Source organism: Eptesicus fuscus, chromosome 9 (assembly GCF_027574615.1).
Source record: "Eptesicus fuscus isolate TK198812 chromosome 9, DD_ASM_mEF_20220401, whole genome shotgun sequence".
NCBI lineage: Eukaryota > Metazoa > Chordata > Mammalia > Chiroptera > Vespertilionidae > Eptesicus > Eptesicus fuscus.
This window is the reverse complement of record NC_072481.1, coordinates 30,601,818-30,614,777: the sequence shown is the minus strand read 5'-3', so window position 1 is coordinate 30,614,777 and position 12,960 is coordinate 30,601,818. Positions and strand designations below refer to the sequence as shown.

Below are 12,960 nucleotides of genomic sequence, written 5' to 3'. Positions count from 1 at the left end.
ATTTGAGGAGGCAGCACCGTCTGACCAGCCCTGAGCAGCTGGACGGCCCCTGCTCCCCCTTGGTCCCGCCCTTGGCTCCTGTTGAGGAGTTGCTCAGCCCACTTACCTGATACACCAGGTAGTCTGGCTGGCATGGCAGAGGGAAGCAGTGAGAACCAAGTAGGAGGGGTTGGAGCAGGTCCAGGTGAGCAAGGACCAGGCTCTGGCTCATTAAACACCTGCTCCAGAAGACACCGCCTTCCATGCCTTAGTGGGACCGAGACCATTCACCCCCAAGGAAAATGGGCATGTGGTGGCGAGGCTGCCGCTGCCAGGAAGGGGCAGGCTTCCGGAGCATCCGGGCAGGCGCACATGTGGGCTTCATGGAGTGGAGGAGGGGTGATGGCTCTGGAGCATCAGTCTCCGCTCCACTTCTCCGCACCCCTGCCAACTTTCCTCTGTGGTTCTCAAAAAGGCGGTCCGATTCGCTGAGCCTGACGGAGGGGGGCACCTTTCTTGGGTCAGTGTCCAGTTCTAGACGAACCAGTGGCAGCAGGAGAGGAGCGTGGAGCCCTGTGGTACCACATGAAGTTGGCCTTTCCAGGGCTGGGGTGGCTGTCAGGGCTGCCCCAGGGCTGCCCTGGTCCTCGGGCATCCTGTGCCTGCCAAGGGCCTGGCCGAGAGGATGCCAGGGGTGCTGAAATCGAGACTGTGCCCAGGGCTGGGTCAGCCCAGGGGAAGGGCCATTTCTAATGGGGCCGTCGAGAGGAGTCAACTTTGTATAATTTTTCAGGCGAAAGAGAATGCCTTTTTCCAGCTGGTCCTCCAAGAGGGGCATTTTTTTCATAGTTTGTATATGTGCTGGTGGCTGCTGTCCCTCCAGGGACATCCTCAGAGAATCTGGAACCCAGCTGAGGGACAGTCCTCTCCCCTCCACCCCACAGCGGGAGGGTCGTAAGGCGGAAGGGACTTCATCCCGCATTGAGCTGTCCCTCACCTTCATGTTTCAGCCAGGGAAACTGAGGCTCCGGGGAGACCTCATCCCTGACCCTGAGCCCCCACGCCAGCCCCTGGCCCAGAGGAGCTGCGGCCGCACAGCAGCCCTGGTGTGGGGCCCTGGGTCACATGCTTTTGCTCCCTTGGCCATATTTAGAATCGCTGGATCAGGGGAAACTTCTGGTCCCAGCCCCTGAGGATTCTTGGAAAGAGCCTTGCTCTGAGGCCTGGCTGACTGCCCCTCCCCTGGGCCCCCCTGCAAGAGAAAGTAAAGCCCGTTCTTCCCAGAGGAGCCCGGGCCCTCCAGGCCCCCTGCACCCCATCAGGAAGTGCCTCTCAGATCTAGCTGAGGTCCCGTCTGTCGTATCAGCTCTGGTTTGGGGCTTACGAAGCCCTTTTCCACCCAAAGGCGGTGAGGGCATGGCCTCCGCCCTCCAGGAACCTTGGCTGAATGGAACAGATTGGACCCACCTTCCCCCCACCCCGGAGGGAAGACAGCACCTTGCCTTTGGGGTCCTGGTCTGGGGGCTGAGGAAGGGGCCACTTCCTCCCAAGACCAGATGAGGGTGCCAGCTGGTGGCCAAGCAGGTGGCAGACATGGGCAGGGCTGTCTGGGAGGAGGGACACTGGAGAGAGGGGAGGAAGGAAGGAGCAAGGTCTGGTTCTGCATTCACTTTAGCCTGATTTGGGGGTGGGGGGTGGTCCCCTCATCCTACATAGTCTGCTTCCCCCTCGAGATCATCAAGGCTTAAAAACAAAAACAAAACCCAAAATCCTCTAACCAAATAAAACCAAAAATGTATGTGAGGAGCACCTACGATATTCTAGATCTTTCCTCCCCCTTCGCTGTGGGGGATAATGGTCCTGTGTTCCCAAGGGATCCCTCTCCAGGGCCTGGTCAGTTCCCCTCCCATCCTTGACACAGGCTGACTCGAACCTCTTCAGACCCTCCCACCCACCCTGCTCTGTACCTCTGACCAGTGGACCTGACCTCCTCTTCACAGAGCAAGTCAAACCCCCGTGGGAGCTCTCTGAGCACCCCCTATCCCCCACCCTCCTCTCCCACCTCGTCTCTCCCCCTTCCCGCCTGTGCCAGGGAAGCTGGCTAGGTCCTTTCTGCTCCACACTAGCCCTTCGTCTCTCTGGGGCAGCATCCACTGACACTCCCGCTCTCCCCCACCTCTCAACTTCTCCCTCTCTCCTTCCATCTGCCTCTCTCGTGTTAAAAAAATAAAATAAAAAATTCCCTGTGCTCTGTATCCTTCTCCAGCTTACCGATCTCAGCCACTACTCTTTGCATCAAACTTTTAAAATAGTTACACCTACACTCTCTGTCTCCACGTCCTCACTGCCCCTCTCCCTTCCCCACCCGCTGGGCCTGCTCTGGTCCTTTCCTCCTCCGAGGCTGCCCTTGCCAAGGCACCCAGTGACCAGCTTCCATGAGCATTTTTCAGGCTTATCTCGCTTGACCTCTTGGCAGCATTTGACACTGTCGTCCATGCCCTCTTCCTGGAAACACTTTCTCCTCCTGGCCTGGCACCTCTCTCTCCTGGTTCCCTCCCAACTTGTTGGCTGTTCCTTCCCAGTCTGGGCGGAGGGTCTCCCCTCCCATCTGGAGTTCCGCTGGGCCCTCCTCTAAATTCACCACATGCTCGCTGGGCTGTCTCAGCTGCTCCCGTGGCCTGTTACCACCTTTACCCTGATGTCCCCCAAGTCTGCATTTCCGGCTCAGGTCTCTCTCTTCGTACCTCCTGAGTGTTTGCTCAGTGTCCCATGGTCCTCTCCGTCTCAGCATGTCCACCGTGGAACTCGCCACCCCCACGCCCCACCTCTCCTGGGGTCTCCCATCATAGTTTGCTCATGGTGTCTTCACCATCCTGGTGCCCACTCAAATATGAGTCCTTCTCCCAATTAATCACGCAAAAGTTCTACTTCCTAAAACATTCTCCAGACCACCCACTTCTCTCTAGTGCTCCCACCATCATCTCTGTATAATCTGAATTATTGTAGAGCCTTCTACTTGCCTTTCCTCTAATCCACACTCTGCACTGCCCCTGAGTGGTGATCCCGAAACACAAATCAGACCTTGTCCTTCTCTCTCTTAAAATCCTTCAATGGCTCCCCATTGCCTTTAGGATAATGTTCATAATGCCTAAGGGGGCCACTCAAGGCCTCTGGGTCTGGCCCTGTCTGGTTTCCCCAGAGACCCTTTATTTGGGGCCATCACCATCCAGAACTGCTGACTGCTGGCTGCCCTGGGCTTGCACTGCTTCCTGTGCTTGGGGCACCCTCACTCCTGAACTCGTCACCTCCTGCAACAAGTCTTCACTGATCCCCCCACTTTGTCTCTGCTAAAGCTGCCTTGGGTTCCCCCCACCCCCTGGGCACACTGTCATCACCTTGTCCATCATGTCACTGCTGTGAGAGACTTGGTTAATTGTTGAGGGGCCTGGATTATTCATTTCTAGCTTCACAATACACCTGGCTGTGCATAGATAGTGATTAAAGTTTCTTAAGTGAATGTGGCTCTGAGAGGCTAGGCGATAACCTCTTTTCTGCTGTGTACCCCCCCTCCACACACACACACGCACACACCATATCCCCAACTGTCTGGCCTCCAGCACCTGTTTCTTCAGGGAACATCTCAGAGAATCTGGAACTGAGCTCAGGGCTGACCTTCTCCCTCTACCCCATTGCTGGAGAGTCATAAGGCTGACACCCCACCTCATGTGGCAGACATGGAACTGAGGCCCAGAGTGGTAGTATGGCTTGGTGGTCCTGGTGGACTTTGGTTCGGGTTCAAGCCTTATGACTTTGGACAACCTAATATAACTTTCTTCCTGTCTTTTTTCCTTTGGAATAACCTACCATAACCCCCCCCTTTAAAGTGTATAATTCAATGGCTTTAGTATATTCGTAGAGCTGTACAACCATCATAGCACACCATTCTGAGCCTCCAGGTCCTCGTGGGTCTGCCTTGGGTAGTTACAAGACTGCCTTTGTGGGGTGGTGAGGAGTGATGAAGAATATGCATGCAGAGGGCCTGGCACGGCCCCTGGCAACAGGAACCCTGGGCCAGCAGGAGCGGTTACAGGGTCACAGGGGAATCAGGGGAAAAGCCAATGTTGGCAGGATACCCGCCTCCCCAGCACGGCTTCCCTCGCTCCCCTGTTCTGTGGCTGCTTCTGGACAAAGATTTGAGCTAGGCTGGGAGTGTTGGGGGAAGAGAGGCAGATAAGGCAATGAATACAGTTGTTTAAAAAGCCTTGAGGTAGCTAATAATTGGTCAACCATAACCACTCCCATTAGCCAAGTCAGTGGTTTTTCAAAGTGTGGTCCCCAGAGGAGCAACATTAGCATCACCAGGGAACTTTGTAGAAAAGCAACTTCTCAGGCCCCACTTCACACTTACTGAAGCAGACACACTAGGAGTGGGGCCCACACATCAGCATTTTACCAAGCCCTCTATGTGATTCTGCTGCCTGCTATAGTTTCAGAAAAACAGTTCTAAGCAAACCATTCGCTTGTTCCTTGCTGCCATCCTGAATGGCTGGGATAGTCACAGGATGGTGGGGTTTGGGGTTAGGGAGGAGGGGCTGTGATCAGTCTCACTATAAGCCCCAGCCAGGGAGAGCCAGCCCGGCAGCGCCCACCTGTCCCAGCTCTGCCTCGTGGGCTGGGCAAGGGCTCCACATTGCCAGACACGATGGGCAAAGATGCTCCAGAAAGTGGCTGCCAGTTTGGCCTCTCTGCTGGGGCGGTTATAGAGGCCCAAGTCAGCCAGCTCCCGTGTGCCATCTACTCTTGTATAGATGGAGAAACTGAGGCCCCAGACGGGGCCAGAGACAACCCTTGCAGACCTTATTTGTTGCATGAATGAAGTCACACTCTGGTTCTGGCAGACACAATCACACCCCAGCTCAGGGCTCCTTCCCTCATCTCTCCCTCCCTAAGCTCCAGACATTGATCTCTCTTCTGCTGTCCGAAGAGTGGGTGTCTGTGTGAGCACCCCCTCAAGAAGGCCAAGGCAGCTTGGAGGTCAACCTGAGCTGGGCTTCTAGCCCCAGCTTGGTCACTGATTCACTGTGTGATCTTGAGCAAGTGTGTCCCTTCCTGGGCCCTGTTTCTTCATCTGGAAGGTGGGAACAGTTATGCAGGTGCCTGGAACACACACGGGATGCTCTCTCTCAGGCCAAAGGCATCTGCTTGGCTGTATTGAGCATCTAGGTTGAGGAAACTCCCACCCAGTGCATAAAGGCAGAGGGAGGTGAAGTTCAGGGGCTATTTATTTCTTTATATTTTATTTATTTATTTTTAATATTTTTATTTATTTCAGAGAGGAGGAGAGAGGGAGAGAGAGACAGGAACATCAATGATAAGAGAGAATCATGGATCAGCTGCCTTCTGCACGCCCCCTGCTGGGGATTGAGCCCAAAACCCAGGCATGAGCCCCTGACTGGAATCAAACCTGGGACTCTTCAGTCCACAGGCTCTATTCACTGAGCCAAACCAGCCAGCAGGGGCTTTTTAAACAGCATCTATCAAATGGAGCTGGTCAGGGTCAGAGGACTGCCTTCTCTTTCCTTCTCATGAAGATGTTGGGGAGACTGACGGTTCAGAGATGGATGTGCTAAAAGCTTTGGGTACCTCTTCAGCGGGTACAAACTGGGGGCTTTGGTGACATGGTGTCCTGATGTTTGTTTAACGTGCAATTCTGCTATTCATTTACTCCGTCTTTCAACAATGCTATGAAAAATAAATAAAGCAGGGTAAAGGGAGAGAGAGTGCAGATGAATTGCTATTTTGGAGGGGGGGGGGGGGATTGGGGACTCCAAGGAAGTGATGTTTGAACAGAGAGCTGGATGAGTAAGGAGCAATAAATAGGCAGAGAAAACAGCTAAGTAAGTGCAAAGCCTGGAGGTGGAAATACGTTCGGTGTGTTCCCGGAAGGGCAAGGACAGCAGAATGCTGGAGCCCAGTGATCCAGGGTTGAAAGGGGAGATCAAGTTGAAGAGGTGGGGGTGCAGGCCGGATCTCAGAGGGCCTTGCTGGACATGCTGAGGGGGTGGACTTCGCCCTTGAAGTGCCAGGGGAGGTCAGTGGAGGCTTTGAGGAGAATGATGGCTTCTGGCTTTGTATCCCAGGAAGATCACTCTGGCTGCTTGGAAGAGAGTGGTGACAATAGGGCCAGTGTGGAGACAGGGAGACCAGTCAGGGGCCAGGAGGTGATGGCTGGTGGTGAGCCGTGGCCTCTACAGGAATATATTTTGAAGGTAGAGCCCATAGAAACTTCTAAAGGACAGGATGTGGAGGGTGAGGAAAAGGAGAATCAAGGCTTCACTCAGATCTGCAGCCTGAGCCCCTGGGTGGTGCCATTATTGAAATGGGGAGACTGGAGAGGAGCAAGATTTGAGGGCAAACTGAGAGTGTGTTTTTGGACACATTTGGTTTGAGAAGCCATTAGACATCCAAGGAGAAACGTTGAGTAGGCAGTTGGACATGTGAGCTGGACTCTGGGGAGAGGCTGCCCCCACCCCCACCCCTCCCCTCACATACACACACACCTGCTTGATGGCAAAGACTATTGTGTAAAGGGCTGGGGCAGGATTCACAGAGGGTTTTCCCCCATTTGTATTTTTAAGGAAATATATTTTAAATTTTATATTAGATTGTGATTACCTCTTTCTTTCTTTCCTTCTTTCTTTCCTTCTTTCTTTCCTTCTTCCCCTTCCTTCCTTCCTTCCTTCCTTCCTTCCTTTCTCTCTTTCTTTCTTTCTTTCTTTCTTTCTTTCTTTCTTTCTTTCTTTCTTTCTTTCTTTCTTTTCTTCCTCTTTCTTTCTTTCTTTTCTTCCTCTTTCTTTCTTCCTAGTATGTGAGGAGCCCCTGTCAGCAAATCCCTGCTAGGCTCTTATTTATGAAATTTAGACCCTCCATTGACCATGGGAAGTCCATTTCAGCAGATCAATTTCTTCTCAGGGTTCACATCAAATGAATGTTTCTTCTCGGGTTCACAATTTTAATATTTAATGGCTAGAACACTGTCAGTTTTTGAATTTACATTAATTCAAAACTTGATAAAGTTGTTTACATTTTAAATGTAGGGATACAGATGAGTCACCCCAAGATGTGCTACTGTAGCAGGCAGGTTCTTTCAAGCTAAAAACATTAAAAGCCCAGAAGGCTCAGGAAGAACCTTTTGACCTTATTGCCTAAAAGGAATTTAGACAATGGACTTGCTCCAGGAGGGGAGCCATCATCTTAGATGAACGACTGTATTTTAATATCTAAAATATTAGGTGTAATTGACAGGGAAGAGCCTAGCAAGACCCTTTGGTCAAAGTCCTTTTTGTGACCTATTGTTTCAAGATGGCTCAATGTGCTAAACAATAACTCTTTCCGTCTCCCTGTGGATTACTTCTCCCTCCTTAGCGCTGAATGACATTTATACCTCATTTTGTTTTACGTCTTTGGAATTTTCATGCTTATGTGAATTCCCCAAGTGCATGTGTTGGCGGTGAAATGGCACCAGGTGTTAAACTGATGGAGTCAGACTAGACCTCAGTGCTTGAGTTCTGGCTAAGAAATAATTCAGAGCCAAGACTCAAACCATAAGAGAAAGTTTATTTAGAAAGTCATAGAGGTAGAAGTGAGTTGGAGAAGAAATGGGCTCAGGAGACAAGTTACAGAGGCAAGAGAATACCCATGTTTATTCTAAAAAATATTAGGAAATGCAGAAAAGCAAAACGCAAAACAAAAACCAAGTTACTCTTAACTTTGCCACCCAGAGGTAACTCCCACTGAAGCAACCAGAATGACCGGTTGCTTTGATGTGCACTGCGGCTGCGATCAGGCGCCCCCCATCCCTGTGGCCAGCCCCGCCCCCGATCGGCCCCCTCACCCTGATGTGGGGGCAAGGCTAGCTGGTCGACCTCCCGCAGCCCCCCGTCCCCCATGCTGGCCAGGCCCCAGTCAGCCCCAATTGGCCCCAATCAGACCGGGCCAGCCAGACCCCATCTGTGCACGAATTCATGCACCAGGCCTCTAGTACAGTATATAAAAGACACCTGCATGTTAAAAATTTTGATCACACTGCCCTTAAGGTTCTATAAACTACTTTTTAAAATTAACCTATTGTGAAGTGGACATTTATAGATGTGTACCTATTGGCATCGAAAGAAAAATGTTGAGAAAAAAAATTTTTTGAAACAGCCAGTAGGCAGCCCCTAGAGTGGCTGAGCAATGGGGACTGAAGGATTACTGTCCAGCAGTGGGATAAAGGCCCATCAAGATTTGGCTGCAGCCCTTCCCAGAGGAGGGGGCTGGATGAGAAGACCTCAGGGAGGACCCTCTGCCCTGTGTCTCTCTTCCCAGTGGACGTGGCTGCTGCGTTTTCATTGGTTAATTATTGAACAGGAGGAGCCGGTGCGGGAGAGCACCGTGCCTTCTGTCTTCGCTGACTTACCTCTTGTCTGGAACTGGCTAAGGAGGCCTCCTCCTCCTTCATTCATTCAAAACTCTTTATTGACATCTGCCACCTACCTCCTCCACCCAGGGGCATGTGCTGGGACGCAGCCCTATACCTGCCCTCCAAGCAGGCCGGGAGCCCCTGTCCAAGGAGGTGTAAGGGGGTCAGGGTATAGCCATACCCTTTCCATGTTTCTGTCCTGTCAGTCCTGCTTTACAGATGAGGAGACTGTCTCGGGAAGGTGGGTGACTTTCCCAGGGCCACACACTTGGCAAGATTGGAATTCGGACCCAGGTCTCTCTGATTCCTAGCCCATGCCCCTGTCACCAGGAAACATGAACACAAAGCTATGTTGAAAGTGATTTGGGCCCCATACAGGGAGACCAGCATTGGGAGGGGGCGGTGCATCCAGAGGGCTCCTGGGAGCAGCGAGAGTTGTGTGGGGGAAGGGAGCAGTCTCAGCAGGCTACCATGGTGAGGTATTTTAGGCAGAATGCAGCATCAGCAGACCCGGGTGGGGAGACTCTGGGAACATTTGGGGGAGGCTTGTGGGTCAATCCACAAGGGATGTGTTTCCAGAGAAGTCCATTCCCTCAGGTGTATCTTCCAGGGCACATGCATGTCCTGTAACCACTCCCTCCCTCCTACCCCACCCCCAAAAGGAGAGCTTCCGGGAGTCCAGCGTTCCCTGTTGCTGCATCTGCAGCCCTGCCCCTCATTCTGCCTCCCTCACGCACTCACATCCTCCGGGGGCCACCAGCTCCTGTCCTCATGCCCTTTCCCTTCTGCCCATCCACCGAAACATTCGAAACCTGGTTCTAACCTCATCCTGGACACACTGAGCAACCTTTGGCCGTTTGTTCTCTGGGCCTCAGTTCCCTTATGTGTGAAATTGGGGCTGGGGGCGTGGTGGGAGAGTTGGGTTCTAAAGTTCCTTCCTCGTCTAAACATCTGGCTCTGGGCCACTCAGTCGCTTCCCACTTCCTTCAGGGGAGTTCCAGGCCTCCACCTCATGGCTCCTGGATGCCTGAGTCCCTTCACACCCTCTCCCCCTCTGCACTCTGTATTCTTCTCTCTCTACCTGTTCTCCCTAGTCCCCTTTCCTCCCATAGCTATCAGATTATTTAGTTCCTTAAGTGCTCACAAAGGTAGAGGCAACTGACCCCATTCTGCAGATGAAGCCATGCTTCTGGCACCTCAGGTGTCATAGGGAATCGGGGTCCCTCCCTCCCTCAGCTGCTGACCTTCCCTTTCCCCTCCCCCAATCTCTGGAGCACTTCTCTCAAGACAACCTCTGAGCCAGGGGCTGAGGTTGTGAATGGCTGAGCCTGGAGGTGTTCCTGACGGTGGGACCCTGGGCCAGTCCAGATCAACCTGCCTCTCAAAGCTGAGTGACCACCTCTCTGAACTGCAGCCTGACTCTGGAGCCTGGGGGCTCCTCCCTTTGGTGTTCAGCACAAGCCACGATTCCAGGGAACTCTGATTCCGAATCCTCTCTCCGCTCTGCAGATAACTCTTCTCAAACAATGCTTCCCTCCTCTGACTCTACAGCCCCCTGCTGAGGCTCCTTGGCTGTCCTGCCCACCCAGCAGTCTAACCCTCCCCTTCATGCTGCTATTGCAGATTTTTGCTGGTGTTCACCTGCCTGGTGTTGTCCGTGCTGTCCACTATCCAGGAGCACCAGGAACTTGCCAATGAGTGTCTCCTCATCTTGGTGAGTGCTGGAGTCCCTGTCTGAGGGAGGCTGTGTCGGAGAGAGGCCTTTTATACCATGGCTCAGAGAGCGGCTTGCTGTGCTGTGTTCCCTGCACTGGTGGCTGCCCATCTCTGGGTTTCATCTCCTGCTTTATAGCAGGTGTTGGGGACCTCCTGCCTCTATGCCAGGGCTTATGATGGGCCGAGAGGAGGTGAGTAGGTCCCACTCCTTCTCAGGACCCAAACTGCTAACTCCGCCCTCAAACAAACATCTCTGAGGGGACAGCTGACAGACAGCCGCCCTTTATGTCACTCAGTCTGCTTTAGAGTCTGGGATGACTAGAAGTGGGAGGGTGGGGTGAGGAGAAAAACCCCGACAGCCCATGGGGACAGAGAGGACAGACTTGGATTTCAGTCTCTTTGGAAGGGGCCACCTGCCTTCGAGAATCCTCCTCGGCTCACCCAGGTGTAAGAACCTCCAGGAGAAGTGGGCCGAGGAAATCCTAGTACCCCTAACCCAGGGACTCCAGGCTGTTTCAGGGCTGGAGACTGGGGAGAGCTCAGGCCCCTGGCCCCACAGGAATTTGTGATGATCGTGGTGTTTGGCCTGGAGTACATCATCCGTGTCTGGTCGGCGGGATGCTGCTGCCGCTACCGAGGATGGCAGGGCCGCTTCCGCTTTGCCAGAAAACCCTTCTGTGTCATAGGTAATAAGGCCTGTCCCCCCTCTACCCCTTTACCTGACCTGTGACCCCCAAGCCCCAGGGTTGACACCCTGACCCCATATCTGACCCGGACCCTGGCTGCTGGCACAGACTCAAGGGACACACACACACACACACACACACACACACACACACACACACACACCATGGCCCCACTGTCTCAGGAATCCCCAACCTCGGGTTTCTGACGCGGGTGGGTTGGGTTATTGGCGGTGGCCGTGACCGCACCATCCCCGCCCCTGCAGACTTCATCGTGTTCGTGGCCTCGGTGGCCGTCATCGCCGCGGGCACGCAGGGCAACATCTTCGCCACGTCTGCGCTGCGCAGCATGCGCTTCCTGCAGATCCTGCGCATGGTGCGCATGGACCGCCGCGGCGGCACCTGGAAGCTGCTGGGCTCCGTGGTCATGGCGCACAGCAAGGTGGGCGCGCGGGGCAGGAGGGCGGGGCCGGAGTGGAGCCCGGGAGGGAGGCGTGGCGGGGTGGGGACCTGGAAGTCCGGACCCACCGCCAATGGGCGGGACAAGGTGAGGCCGTGGCTGGGTCCGGGATGGATCGAGGAGGCTTGACCAGGCTAGGAGGCGGGGCCTGAGGGGAAGGGCCTGAGGGTCTCATTTAGAAACTTCTGGTTGCAGGGTCTACGTGCACAGCAAAGTGGGGAGCTGGGGCGAGGCTAGATGTGGGGCCAGATCGAAGCCTAAAAGTGGGGTTTGGGGGCGGGGCAAGATGGGTCTGAGGGCGGAGGTCTGAGCGTGGAACCTGGATGGTCAAGGGCGGGGGCGGGCGTGCCCTGCGGTTTTAAGGGCCTGGCCGATTCGGGAAGGAGGGGCAGAGCCTCCCTGAGGGGAGGAGTAGAGAAAGGCGCCTGGGAACTGCAAAGGGTGGGGTACTTTTTATCCCCTTCCCAACACCTCTCAGGGGCCATTCTGGGGCCTCCCACCTCCCCACGTCTCCCAGATGGGCTCAGCGCCCCCCACTTCCCCACGCCTTTCCGCCTCGGTCCCACCGGTGGTCTCACCTGTTGCTGCTCCCGCAGGAGCTGATCACCGCCTGGTACATCGGGTTCCTGGTGCTCATCTTCGCCTCCTTCCTGGTCTATCTGGCCGAGAAGGACGCCAACTCTGACTTCTCCTCCTACGCTGACTCGCTTTGGTGGGGAACGGTACGTGAGGGTCTGTGTGAGGCCGCCCTTCCCCTTAGGGCCCTCTCTCACCCTTGTGGCCTCCGATTCAGGGTTGGGCGGGCCTGTCCCTGTTCTCTCTGCTACAGCTGGGACCCCTATGACCAGTCTGTATGCTAGCTCCCCAATTTGCCCCAGTGGACCTGCTTGTGCCCCCATCTAATCCCAGATGCCAAGCCCTGTGGCCTGTATCCCTGCATGGGGCTGGGGGGTGGTGGGGTGGGGCGGGATTTGTCTGTGCCCCTAGCCAATCCCCATGACAAGTCCTTGTGACTAGCCCCTGATGGGCAACTATGGGGGCCCTTCCCTCACGATCAGGCCTTCATCTCTGTGCCCCCAACAAGTTCTTGTGGGTGGCCACGGCGACCAGCCCTGTGGGTGACCTATTTGTTTTCCCAGATCACCCTGACAACCATCGGCTATGGTGACAAGACGCCTCACACGTGGCTGGGCAGGGTCCTGGCTGCCGGCTTCGCCTTACTAGGCATCTCCTTCTTTGCCTTGCCTGCCGTGAGTCCCTCTCTGCCTAGGATTGCCCAGCCTGGGATAGGGGTCCTGGGGCCAAGCCTGCTAAGTCCCTATCCCACACGGAGAGCGTCTCAGATGGGCAGAGACTGCCTTTTGTTGTCCCCACGACCACGTTCCCCCAACCATGCCTGTCCCCTAGGGCATCCTCGGCTCTGGCTTTGCCCTGAAGGTGCAGGAGCAGCATCGGCAGAAGCACTTCGAGAAGCGGAGGATGCCGGCAGCCAACCTCATTCAGGTACCGGCTGCCTAGGAAGCCCCTGAACTGAATTGGCGTGTCAACACGGTGTGCTGACTCCTGTGTCCCAGCTTCACAACGGTGACTCCGCTTTGAAGCTCAGAGAGGAAATGTGACTTTTCTGGGTCATATGCCAAGCCAGGAACAGAGCTGGGATG

General features: G+C 54.6%; 1 protein-coding gene across 2 annotated transcripts in view; it reads left to right on the top strand.

Annotated features, from left to right (window-relative positions):
• The window catches only part of KCNQ4 (potassium voltage-gated channel subfamily Q member 4), a 54,844-nt gene that overhangs the window by 21,397 nt on the left and 20,487 nt on the right, over positions 1-12,960 (top strand). For both annotated transcript variants that reach the window (XM_054720469.1, XM_008151298.3), the window contains exons 2-7: positions 10,064-10,154; positions 10,716-10,842; positions 11,106-11,281; positions 11,896-12,021; positions 12,439-12,549; positions 12,707-12,802. In XM_054720469.1, coding sequence (XP_054576444.1) covers positions 10,064-10,154; positions 10,716-10,842; positions 11,106-11,281; positions 11,896-12,021; positions 12,439-12,549; positions 12,707-12,802 — 727 coding nt within the window. The remainder of the gene's footprint in view (positions 1-10,063; positions 10,155-10,715; positions 10,843-11,105; positions 11,282-11,895; positions 12,022-12,438; positions 12,550-12,706; positions 12,803-12,960) is intronic.